General features: G+C 28.3%; 1 protein-coding gene across 2 annotated transcripts; it reads right to left on the bottom strand.

Moving 5' to 3' along the window:
* Window positions 1-6147: 6147 nt before the first annotated feature.
* On the bottom strand, window positions 6148-11333 carry LOC101260512 (protein PIN-LIKES 3-like). 2 transcript variants are annotated; one of them, XM_004234452.5, is made up of 11 exons: window positions 10980-11333; window positions 9799-9976; window positions 9155-9234; window positions 8926-9050; window positions 8626-8747; window positions 8300-8527; window positions 7895-7987; window positions 7688-7788; window positions 7228-7280; window positions 6937-7122; window positions 6148-6562 (listed from the first exon to the last, which is right to left on the bottom strand). In XM_004234452.5, the coding sequence occupies exons 2-11, from the start codon at window positions 9931-9933 to the stop codon at window positions 6438-6440; spliced, it is 1248 nt and encodes a 415-aa protein (XP_004234500.1). In that variant the 5' UTR covers window positions 9934-9976; window positions 10980-11333; the 3' UTR covers window positions 6148-6437. The 2 variants fall into 2 exon arrangements, with proteins under 2 accessions (XP_004234500.1, XP_010317673.1); XM_010319371.3 differs by having other exon boundaries at window positions 9799-9968; window positions 10980-11064.
* Between the last annotated feature and the right edge of the window lie 2607 nt (window positions 11334-13940).

Below are 13940 nucleotides of genomic sequence, written 5' to 3' on the forward strand. Positions count from 1 at the left end.
AATTAGTCCAAATTGATTTTTTTGACTTTGAGTATTTATGTCCATCCTGTTACGAATATATGCAATTAGAGGAAGGTTTTTTTTTGTTGAATAAAAAGGCAAAGGGATTATTCCATTACATAAAATTAACAAATAAATTGATAAAAGTAGCTTTCAATTGTACAAAAAGGAATGTGTATATGCATTTAAATATTTTAAATAGTAGGATTAGGTTCTTTTATTAGTGTGAATGTTGATCATGCATCATGACCCTGCTGAGCTAATTAATTAATTAATTCTTTTAGGTATAATAAAATTCCATTTGGACCACAAGGATGTTGATTAGTTTGGAGTAACTTGTATTTAAAGAAATTAAAAAAGAGAGGAGAAAATAAAGTATGAAGTGACATAATAATAATAATAATAATAATGTATAAAAACCTTCAAGTTGCTTTTCTAATCATTATTTTTGGTTCTTTTTTACTGTCTTTTATTATTTTATTTATTTACAGATATAATATTTTTGATTCCTCAATTATTTTTCTGGGACATGAGAAAACTCATATTAAGCAATGCTCCATCATCATTAGTAGAAAGAGGAGGCACGATAATGAAAATTAATTCATCTCAATCTACTAACAGTATTTTATTTTAGATATAAATATTTTTTAAAAAAATAAAAAAATCGCTCTATCGAAGAAAATTTATTTAAAGCCTAGCACAAATGAATCAAATCATTTCTCTTTAAATGAAAGTGATTGAACTTCACTCACTTAGGCAACACGAGTTGATTACGAAATAATAGACTTTAATTCATTGAATTTAATACAGCTAAAAATTTTAGAACAAATTTAATTGATCCTTCTTATTGGAATATATAAATTTTTGGTCTCATTATGTAGGAAATATGTCGTGTATGAACTATTTTTAGAAGTATACTACTTCCAAATATGGAAAACAAACTTAGTATAACACATAAGCTAATAAATAGTCGAACGGTACGTTAATAATTCTCGAAATTAACAAAAACACATTTTAGCGATATTGAATATACACATTAATAAAGAGCAGTAGAGTCTTTATCGACAGTAGTTAATTGTCATTTGATTAAAAGTCATTGAAGACTTTAGGGACATATATAAAGAATGTTAATTGGCCCTAAAAATATATATTCAATGACAATTAAGTTATGCCGTTAATAATTGCTGGTAAGGATATTTTTTTATGTAGCGTATTCACAAGAAAACGGATAAAAAAGGCACGTTTTCACTAATTAAAAATTCAAATATACTTAGTCAATATTACAAATATCAAAAAAAAAAAATTTAATAATTAGGTCAAATATTATTAGCCCTTTATTTTTTATTGTTTGAAAAAGGGTAAAAAGAAGAGAAAGTTAAAAGACTTTATTTATTTTCTTTCTTTAGTTAATTTGAGTTGAAAAATATTTTCGTGGATGCATTATTTTCTTTTCTTCACACTGCCAATATTTTTTATTGTTACATATAGCCTTAATATATGTTGTTTTTTACCCGATATTCATATTAATTTTCATTTAAATTTGATTTATTTTTAAAATCTTATTGAAACTAAATCGCTTTTTTATAAATAATAAATCTCTTGAGAATAAAGACATCAACCAACTAATTATCATAAAGCTTACACTTTACACAAAGTAAAGTTCACGGCATATTTTAAATTATAGAAAAAATGCACACATTTTTCTAAAAATCAAATAACAATTATGTAGAGTTCAATTTTTTTCTTCTAAACTTTACGTTATTGTTAATTTTTTGATAAATTATTTATACCTTTTGTAACTGAATTTTTTAAAAATTATTTATGCCAATTATAAAGTAAATTTTTAATATGTTATTGTTTAGTTGTTTTCTCTATCTTTTGGCTCTCTTTTTTTGGTCCTTTTTCTCTTTTGGGCCAAGTTTTGCTCTCACACTTGGTTAACACATATTATATATAAGAGATTAAGTATTAATTACATCAATTAGTTAAGTGGTATCTATATAAAATTAGTCAAAGTATGTTTGGTACGTAGGAAAATAGAAAATGATTCTTGAAAAAAAAGTGAGTTTAATTTATTTCTTATTTATCAATGGTTGATGAGTAAGGAGCTAGGAAAATATTTATCCAAAAAATATTTATGCATTATACATAACTATATCTTTTAATTTGACTTAGCTGATAATTATGTTCTCCAATTTTGGTGTGTCCAAGAAGACACTTAAACTTATATAAATTGAACAAGTAGATACATGTTTCCTACGTGGCATAATATACAAAAGACACAAAATTGTCATGTAGGACGAATGTGTCTATTTGTTCAATTTTTTAAAAGTTTGAGTATCTATTTATAAACACTCTAAGTTAAATATCATAGTTATCGGTTGAAGCCAAGGTTAAGAATCATGCTTGTGTATCATGTCATATATTTATAGGTATTTTAAAAAAATACTATGACGAAATGGGACGCGAAAGTGGAGGTTCAGGGACGGAAGAGGTGGGATGAATGTAGGGTTGAGATTGGGACGTTAGGTGAATAGAGAAGAGATAATGCATTTGAAATGTCACCTGTAAAACTTATTTTTTCTTACTAAATCATTTATTCTTTCAGTTTTACTGAACTTAATTTTCTATCGAAATATTTTAATTAATAAAATATATGAAAAAATACAGAATTATTTTCCTCCTTACCAAACTCACCAATAGAGTCAAAAGTAGGAGATTAATTGGTTCTATGCAGATTAATTGGTTCTATGCCTTTATATAAAGTAAAGTCAGTATTAAAGAAAAAATTGACAAAACAATCTTCTTTTAATTTGTTCATCTCAGATGGACCACATGGGGAATTATATAAATATAAAAGTTGTTAATTTTTTTAATTTCTTGCATAATTAAATAAATAAAATATAAAGAGTCTTGATGTAATTAGTAAAATCGTCATCATATTACCAAGAGGGTCTTGAATTTTATCTAATGGCGATAGCCTTTTGATAAAAATATAGGATAAAGTAGCATATGATAGTGTTGCGATCCTTCCACCTGAATTCCGCCTTAGCAAAAATTTAAGCATCAAACTTTCTTAAAAATTTAAATTTTAAATAAAATAATCACACATTTTACAACAATATCTAAACAGATAAAGATCCGAACTCGAGTCTCACCGTCATACATTGTTTCTAAAAAATTACATACTTTGAATCATAAAAAGAAAAAAAAATCACACCCTTCACTTAATAAAACAAGTCGTCTTTAATAAAAATATGATAAAAAATATTACCATTACTTAACCAAAAAAGTGTTAAAAATTTAATGAGCATGTAGCACAATAACACTATTACCTCTGGACATCAAATATTTCACTTTTATTTATTATTAGTTTAAAACCTAGAAATCAATTAGAATATGAAAATTAAAACAATAATAAAGGAGGTGATAGAAAAGAGAGAGAGAAACTTTTTTTTTTTAAATTACTTTGACTTTTAAACAAAAGAAAATTAAAATAATTTCCACGATTTACATGCTTTTAATAAATAAATAGGGGTCGAAGCCTAAAGAGCAAAAAAAGATTAATGAAAATTTCAAAAGGACACATCAATTTTTTTTAACAAAAGGGGCAAAATTGCTATTGACATAGCGATTTGATTTTACGCTGTTACTCTGTTAAAGTTCAAAATCGCTGACGTTCGAGTGATTTTCTTCAAAAACATTTTTCTTTTTTTTTAAAAAAATATCACTGCCTCTTAGCGATTTTGGCCAATTTCTTCTTTTTTAAAAAATAAAATCACTGCTATGATAGTGTTTTTAATAAAAAAGATATTTTAGAAATAAATTTAGATTGAAAATGCTCCATATATGGCGATTTTAGTAAAAAAAAAATTAGACGCACCCTTTACAGTGATTTTATTGATTTTTATTAAGTCGTTACCAATGATTATTTTTTTATTTTTTTATCACCATAAAAATAGGAAGAGGCGAGTAGGTGAGGTTGGTCAGACGTGATCTTTATATATATATATAAATCACTGCTAACAGCGATTTTAGTGAATTTTTGATGGAAAATTTAATTTTTTTTTAAAAAAAAAATTGCTGGCAGCGAATTTAGTAAAAAAATATAATTTATTTATGTGTAAAATGGATCAAAACAAAAAAAATCTCCTTTTTCGTGGAAGGAAGCCATTTTTAAAAAAGAAAAAAGAAAAACCATCAAAATCGCTGCTTAAGCAGCGATTTTAAAGAAAAAAAATTCACTCAAATACTTTTTAAATTAAAACGCTGTTACAGCATCGATATTATTTTTTTTTAAAAAAATTATAAAAATATTGTAGAGACAGTGGTTTTCTGAAAAAATAAATAATAATTGAATAAAATCGCTGATAGGACAGTGATTTTGATCTATTAACGGAGTAATGATGTGAAAACAAAATCACTCCTTCAATAGCGATTTTATCCTTTTGGTCAGAAAAAAAATTAATGTGCTCTTTTAGTATTTTTGTTAAATTTTCTTTATCTTTTAGACTTCGGATTCAAATAAATAGTGCAATATAATGATACAAGAAAGGACAAGTATAATAAGTACATCAATTGAACGTACATATGTCTTGGTTGTTAAAACTATACAGCATAGAGTTAAACATTAAGATGATTTTTGGTGCATTTCCTACTGACACATCAAATAAGCGAGTTACACTGAACTAAGATGAATTTAAAATATATTCAATTAATAACAAATTTGATTTATTACTTGAATTGAGATTTATTTGAATTACACATCTAATCCAAATCAGTGCACTTTTTAATTGGATAAAATTTATTCGCATTGGATGTTTAAATTAAGTCAATAATATATGTCATGTGTTTATATTTATAATTCATTTTACTTTATTAAATTACATAATAATAAAAATTACGTTGACTTATTGTGAATGCCTCGTACAGAAAAATTTTTCCTAATTAATAGAGAAAATAATTGTTGGAAAATAAGTCAATTTTAGTAGTATAAAGTGAATTCAATATTAAAATAGAGTTGTGGTAAGGTGGACCAAAGACTTCTTTTTGTTGTTCATATTGTAAATATAATTAGTTCACATCTTCACTTTCTTCTAATTTAATTTTTTTCTTAATATTTACCTAATGATGTATTAGAAACTTTGGCATAACACAATGATAGCTATTTAACAAACTTTTTAAAAAGTTTGTATGCAAGTTGCACATATTGCTAAAATTTTCACAAGTGGATATATTAATGATTTGAGCCAGTGAGCCAGATATTTGATTACTTTAATATTCAGTATGTTGTTGTTATTGTTGTTTTAGTTACGTTCATAAACAACAAAAATCCCTCTAGTTAATAAGTAAATTGAGTTTTTAATGTAATAAATTTTATTAGAATTTGTACTTCAGATATATGTATCGCGTAGATCTAGATACATATATCTCAAATATAAATGGTCAAAGTTAAGTGTAATTTATATATGATATACTATTGTGAAGTGAATTCATATATATCTGGTTCTCTCCTATAACTCTCTCTTATCTCTCTTATACTCGTTCACCTCTTTTCTATCTCGCTCACTTCTCTCCCTATTTATCTGTATTTCAGAATGTATATGATTTAGTTCAAATATAATATGCATCTGATGTGATTCACCATTTTTCTTTCTCAAGTACAATTATATAGGAAAAATTATATGAATCGGTACATTTTAATAAATAATTACTGATTTTAGCGAAAAAGTTTTCTTATTACCATTTATAGCAATAATATGTTAAATCAGTAATATGTATTAAAAGTGAATTATGTATGCAATATATATGAATTATAATTGTTTTTGATATATGTTATGTTTGTTTGGTAGAAATTTGACACATTGTATTAAAATGTGTAATAAATGTATTATCCATCTTTAAAACTTTTATTATATGTGAATAATAAATTGTACGTTGTAATATATATTAAACTTGTATTATAAATTAATTAGAAGTGATCAAGTGAAAAAAAAATTGTTGCTATCAAATGATTAATATTTTTTTATTGTAATATATTTACTTAAGTTTCCCAATTAAATATGTTTTTTTTTTTAGTTTTATTACATTCATTTATTTGTTACATTTTTTGTTTTTTGCCTTTTTCCTGTCTAATTCCTTAACAAATAAATCATAACCACATTTATTCATTATCCTCAAGTCAATCAAACACAATATTTTGTTCATGAATATATATATTTTTTTACAAATGAACCCAAAAAATGACATTTCAATATACTAAGCTTCCGCTGTACTCAAGCTTAGAAAAGACATTTATAATCCATTGTACGCAATATTACCTTAGCATTTCAATTATAAATTATTTCCTCAACTTAAATCTATATGACCTCCTGGTAACACGACAACAAACACTTAACGTTGCATCAAGGCTCCCCTCGCGATATAAAAAGTATTGATCAGGACAAGATATACATGAAGTATGTCGACCAAAGGGTCAGAGCAACTGCTGCCACAGCATAATTCCAAAACATGATAACAGAACATTCAGTTTCACCAATTTCAAACAACTGTGTGATAGTACCTGCAAATACTTCACTCATTAATCTCAAATGTTTTCGGAGGATCCGACACACATAACACAGTAATTTTTAAAAAGTCTGAGCAATATATAGTTTATTAAAAGAGTAAAGGGACAAATATACTTCTCAACTTTGCGATTTAAAATGGATGTATCTCTTGTTTAAAAAAATGGTTTATATCGAGTATATGCATAATTTTTCTAACGAGAGGTATATATATCCACTCTAAAGCACTTAGAGATCAATGAGGAAACTCATACTCCGCTGATCGATCTCACGTTTTTGGAGGATCTGACACAGTATTTTTGAATAGTTTGAGCGAGATAGTTGATTAAAACTTGAGATGAAATGAGGGATCATTACAAGTGAACTTTACCTATAGCCATTGCAGGTGGAACTGCATACTGAAGCAGAAGAACAAAGTGATATAAAGGATCTGTTCCCACCATGCCTAGATTTTTTGCAACTGTAATAACAGCAACACCAATGATAGGCAAGATAACGAATCGAACTACAATGATCCCGAAAAGAAGCCAAATTCCCACTCCTGATCGCTTGAAACCTGAACGAGTACGTAAAGAGTAGTTGAAATGATGTTACAGAACAATGCAGTGGATTTCGAATGATATACAATTGTATAGGATACTAAGTTCGATATACTACTTACCTCTTAGAAGATTCGCGCCCATTATAATGGTCATTGATGGAATTGCTGCCTCCCTGCAGTAGATAAAATCGTGTAACCAAATGGCCGCGTTAAGAACCAAGAGAGTAATGATGGAAATGCTCTACATGCTACGCCATCGTTGAGTTTGCCTTAAGAGTTGAAGGTCTTTCAAAAACAAACTCTCTACCTCCAACGAAATGGGCGCGGGGGTAAGGTGTATGTGCACTATACCCGTCCAAAGACCCTACATGTGGCGGATTACACTGGATATGTTGTTGATACATTAGAGATTCGTTGGGAGAGTAACTTTGGTTCAAACTTTGTATTGGTCTTAAGAATCTATTTAATATGTATAAATTATTAATTTACGTTGGTAAAGAGCTATGAGGATTCAGGCAACAGATATGATATACCCTCCTACAAGTAACTCAAGTAGCATTATTTGCGTGAGGAATCATACCCTAGCAAAACAACGGAACTCTCAACGAAACGAAGTGGAGCACCAGAGCCAACCATGAAATTTTGGATGGGAGATATTGAAGCAATGATAATGCCAATAACCTACAAGAAACGATAAGCCACGTATAAAGAAAGAACGGAACAAACATGCATCCATGAGCCTAATTGGGATGACATTGTGTTATGCAGTTGAGCACCAGTGTCATACCGTTGCAATTGTAGGTGGTCTGAAAAGAACACTCAGGTCGATATATTCCACCAACGACTTCACCTTCTTCTCAATGATAGCAGGTACCGAAACCTGTTGTGTCGAGTTGTGAAGTGTTTATATTTGATTTTTTGAAACATCAAACAACTTAAAAAGTAATAAACGAGGATAAATCTTGATGAAAAGTAGTGGAACAAAGTACAATTGTTATGACACTTTCTTGATTATTGATTACAAAAACGATTACATCAAACCAACAGAGGTTCATAATCTATTATTTGTTCATGTAGAGTAGAAACTACAAATGAAGTAACTCCTTAATTTTAATGAAGTTTTAAATAATGCAGTTATTTTCGCCTATAGAATATCCGTCTCATGGTGCATGACAAAAAGTGAAGAAATTACCTTGGTTTCGTCGATGGATCCTTGGGAAATAAGCTCAGCTGAAACTTCAGCACCTTTTGAGTTGCTACTTGGTAGCAATGTTTGTGTAGTACTATCCAAGGCTCGTCTTGACGTTTCACTGTGGCTATTTTCTCTTAATTTGGAGTAGGCTGAGACATCCCCGTCATCCCTTTTTCCATATGCCCGTATGATATTATATACATACGACCAAATGCCTATAGCTCCTATCTGGAAACAGAATAATAAAACCAAGCTGAAGGTCATCACATCCAAGACGGATATTGTTTATGTTTTATCACGGATAGAATGAAGTTTGTATTCAATACCCCCATAGAGAGGGATACGTAGCCCATCCCATTTATCGAGCACGTAGATGAATCTCCAAACGGATTGTTTTTCTCGGCACAGATGGCTGGGATTATAATGACAGGCAAGTTCCCCATGTTTCCTGTCATGATCATTTTTGCAGAAACTCAGTGAGTATGAATACGGACTTAATGATTCAGAAGAAAAACTTGAAAGTTTTAGGAAAATCCATCAAAGGATGTTACGAAGAAAAAGTTTGTGTGTGGAGATCGATAAATTCTAGCATACTAAAGAAAAACGACAAAATGCTGTTGATCTACCTCCCGCGCAACAACCAATAACAAGGCCGTGCAAATGCTGAGGCGTTCTAGTGATTTTGACAAGTATCCACCCGAGAGCTGATCCAACAAGAAAGGTAATAAGAATACTCACTGGAACGAACCACCTGTACTTGAAACAAATGTACCAGAAACACAAGAAATGTTGAAAACTAAAGGAAAATGTTAAAATGCATTTCAACGAAAGGTGGAGAGATAAGAATGCACCTACAAAGAAAATAACCCCGTCGCTGTACTTGAACTGATGAGACCACTAGCACAAAGTGATGGAAAGAAGACGTAGAATACAAGCTGCCCAAAATTAAAAAAAAAACAACATAAGACCGTCTTTAGTCCTTGCAAGGTTAGTTAGACGACAAAACTACTCTGTTTTCCGTTTTCATTTTCTCTTCAAGGCAGTTAAATATTTGTTTGTCGTGGAATATAAGACAACTTGACGATAAGAGGAAAATCTAAACGGGTAAAATGCTACATATAACCACCCGTCTTTCAGTTTCATGCTTAAATGTTGCTCGGACTTTTCAGCAATGTTGACAACTATGTGTCGGATCCTCCAAAAGTAGCGCATCTTTAGAGGATTTGACACACGTGCAGCAACATTTTTGGACTTCCCGAGCAACATAGCTTATAGCAGACTACCAATTCACACATATATTTCTGAGTAAACACAAGCAGATAATTTAACGCTCACGAAAGCCAAACGTTTCAGCACATCACCATCCACACGAGAAAACACACAGGTAGAAATCAGCAGTATATAATAATATCTGATTGCATAATCTTTCATTTGCTTTTACCACTTTGAAATTTTAAAACGCGGAAGGAGGATGCATTAGCAGTCTCATGTCAACTTACATTGTTCAGATGGTGCCGTCCTTCTGCAGTCAAAATACTAACATGATCCATTGCAAGATATAAGCCAACAACCGCAATCAACAACGTTTTCAGAACAGGCATTAACGCCAAAAAAAACAATTCCTCAATGTTCATCGTAAATACTCTTCTACAACCTAACAAATGTCCTCCTGCAAGTCTATATGCATCGAAAGATTAGGCAATAAAGTAACTTAAATCCGTAAAACACTAAACAAAGCACCATCATTTAACTTATTAACCAAGAATTTCCACCCGAGACCTCTTCCGAGTTGCAAAAAACATAAATAACGTAACATCTAAATGTCAGCCAAAGTTATTCCCTTTCCCTACAAGCCAGAAAACACATATCCTTTCCTCAAGCTCGGATTTGTTGAAGACATAATGAAGTAAATAAAAGTATAATCTCTCTAACAACTTAAGCTTTTCGATGAGATAATGACACAAATTTAACAGGACTCAACCGCAAAAACAAACATCATAAATCTCTTTTCCAAGTTAATAATTCGAAAACAATAAGATATTTCAAGAGGTTAATTACACCTACCATCACTACACATACCCACCAAAAACACAAAAACAAATCTTTTGCAACAGTAAAGTCACTAAAGAACAGGATAGTTCGCATAGAAAGATTCAAATCGCCAAAAAGTCAAATTTCGACCTCCTGTCATAATAACTATTAGTTGAATGACCATACGAAAAAATTTATCATGCATTTTAGCTGCAACTACAACTAATAGCTAAAATCTTGCCTCTTTATGCAAGTAACTAGATAGAAAAAAAAAACATTTTCCCACAATCAATCAATCAATCAACTCAGCCTCAATCGCGAATTAACTACAATCAATTATATTTCTTTCTAGAAGATCCAAATAAACTAAATTCAACAACTTTATACTTCTTATAAATTGGACCATAAAAGCAATTTAAGGATGATAGGAACTATACAACTTGACAGAGGCGGATTCAGAATTTAAAGTTTATAAGTTCCAAATTCTAAGCTTTTAAAGTTATTAAGTTCTAAGCTAATATTTTCTACGTATTCAAATGATTTATTTAAATATAAAATACAAAATTTGTAGTAAAAGCTATTGAGTTCAATCAAATCCGTAACCAAAACACACAAAAAAAAAAATGAAGATGAATGTGAAGTGACTTACAAATTTAGAAAACTGGTTCCCGCGCAAATCTTAAACTTTCCCAAAATTGGTTTTAATTTTATGAAAGTTATAATAGAGATTCAAGAACTCTGTTTTTCAGATATATAGTATGAATTTGGACAGTTTTTGTAAATTACACAAACACCCCTTATTTCCATTTGTAACATATTGGACCTCCACTTTTTCCCTTTTTTTAGTAGTCCGTGTTGCAGTACGATTAAATTTAAATTTATATTAAGAGAAAATTACTATTTGATAAAGTTGATTTGTATTTGCAAAAAATTAAATTTAACACCTAACGTTAAATAATAAAATATTTATCACTTTGCTACGACTGTGTTTGTCTTTTTCCCTAGTCTTTTAGTAGTATAAGGACTATGGAGTTTTATACACACTATTTTATTGTGATTTGGTATGAATAAAGTCACTTTTTCATTAGATATTTTTGAAAGCGTAATTGGTGAGTAAAAAAATATTAAAATATGAAGTCTTAAATTATGTTACTATAAATATTATCAACCAAATAGGAGTGTGTCTTGGTGATTATTTTTTTAAAGTATTAAAATTAATTGAAATGGTGGTTAGAACTGAAATTTTTTAGGATTAAAATTAATTAAAATGGTAGTTAGAATAGATAATATAAAGTGATTTGAGAATCACGAAGATTTCGAGGATTCATATTCTATAAATTAAAAATATTAGATGATATTTTTATAATTTCATGTGGAGTAGTAGTGTATGAAAATTGGATCACACACTATAATTGTCTAAAAAAGAGGGGAAGATATTTTTCTCCTATTAATAAAAAAATCTTGAAGATATTTATGGATAATAAAAATATTCAAAAATGATTTTAGTATTTGTTAGGTGTTGAAGTATATATGTATTATTTGTTAAATATCGAAGTATATATACACCGTTTTATTAAATTAAAATCACAAAGTTAAAAGATATATTTACCCTTTAAAGTTAGTGATTCTATCCCCCCTTTTACTTGGCAAAGCATGCGAGCAAATCATCATTTCTATTAGTGAAAAAAAAGGAATAGAAATTGGTTGCGGATTTAGAATGTATTTGAATTGACTTAAAAATTAATTAAATTTATTTTTAATACAGTTTTTAACTTTATTTGATAAATATAAATAATAATTTAAAATAAAGTTAAAATGATTTAAAATAAGTTAATAGTGTTTGACAAGGTGAAAAAAAACTTAAATAAATCAAAAATCAAAGGTTACTTTTGACTTAAAAGTTATATAAGTTTGACTTTTTGTTTTTGACTTAAAAGCTATTTTTTAAGCCACTCTTAAATTTTTCACGAAAAAATGAAAAAAAAAACAAATATATAGTGCGAGGAGTTTGCACTTAGAAATTTCAAGATAAATTTTGAACCCCTTAAAATATTAACCTAATTCTATATTTATAGGATTCAAAATCTATATATGCATACACACACAAAAAAAATCTTATATATAATGTATTATTTTATTGAGATATTTCAGTAAACATCTTAACAACTTTTTAAATCTTCCCTAATATGACAATAACTTAAATAGCTTATTTCGAAACAACTTGCAAATATATAATAACTTTATCCTACTAGTATTCGGATTATATTATAATAAAAAAAAAATTTAAAAAAGGCAGCAAGATAAGCCACGGCTCTTTTGTAACACATCAATTTTTGTGAAGTAGGTATTAGTTTGAAAATTAAAAATTAATAAAAGTCTTTTTCTTATATAAAAAAAATGACAAAAATGGAAAAAGGACCAGCAGAATATAGACAAAATTAAACTATATATGTAATGGTAGCAACTATATATCATCTGTGGACTGTATAAATTTATTTAAAATGATAAAAGGAATCTTTCAGTATTTTTTTTATAAAGTGTATTTTAATTGGAACATTGCCCTTTCATGAAGTGGATGGTCCAATATAAGATTTGTCTGACTATAAGATATTATTTGAATATTAAATTCGTATATTTGATTTAACGGGTTTGAGATTGAAGTGTAGTTATTCATTGATATTATAAATTTTCAATTGAATTTTTTATGTATATACGGCAATTAACACTTTGGATGATTGTTACATATGATTTTATAATTGTATCGGATTATATTACACAATATTTTTTTGAATGAATATAAGTTTTAATAGATTGTATGATTTTACATTGTTATATGTATAATATCACAGATAATAATACGATCAGATAATATTATAAATGAGATAAAGGCATATACTATAGGATATAACATAAGTTTTTAATAATAAGTCAATGCAAAATGAAAATGAAAAAAAAAAGTAAACAATACGATAATATCAAATCGCTTGTTTAATAAAATGAGATTTTTGGTAATAATGAATTTAAAATGTCATTAAAAAAACATGCAAACTTTGACCTAAAATGGATGTAATATAATAAATTATGTTGAGAGTGACTTTGACTTATTTAGTAAGATGAAAAATAATTAATATATGAAGCTTCTTGACGTAACACTTGAAGCCACAAGGGAGAAAGATAAAAGATGGATTTTACCGTTATATTAATTATATATTTAATCAAAGCTTTTGGATTCAAAATATGTAAATGTAAAAATTACCTAATCCAAATTAATGCAATTTAATCTTAGATAGGAGTCTTTCAAATTAAAGTTTTCCCAATGGCCAAAAATGTGGAAACTCTCTTAAAATTCTAATTGAGTTACAAAAACTTCTTTGTTACACACTCATTCATATCACACACATATATATATATATTACTAATTTTATTTATACTTTCAAATAATTATGTGTTCACCACTAATTAAAAAAAGGTAAAATGTCAAAAATCCCTCCCTTAAGTTTATTTATTAACCTTATCCCCTATTAGTTTTAAAAATAACTAAAAAATTTCATTTTTAATTCAAATGAGGTGGATACAAAAATATGATAAAAAATGAGGCGCATACAGAAAT

Source organism: Solanum lycopersicum, chromosome 3, assembly GCF_036512215.1.
Source record: "Solanum lycopersicum chromosome 3, SLM_r2.1".
Lineage (NCBI taxonomy): Eukaryota > Viridiplantae > Streptophyta > Magnoliopsida > Solanales > Solanaceae > Solanum > Solanum lycopersicum.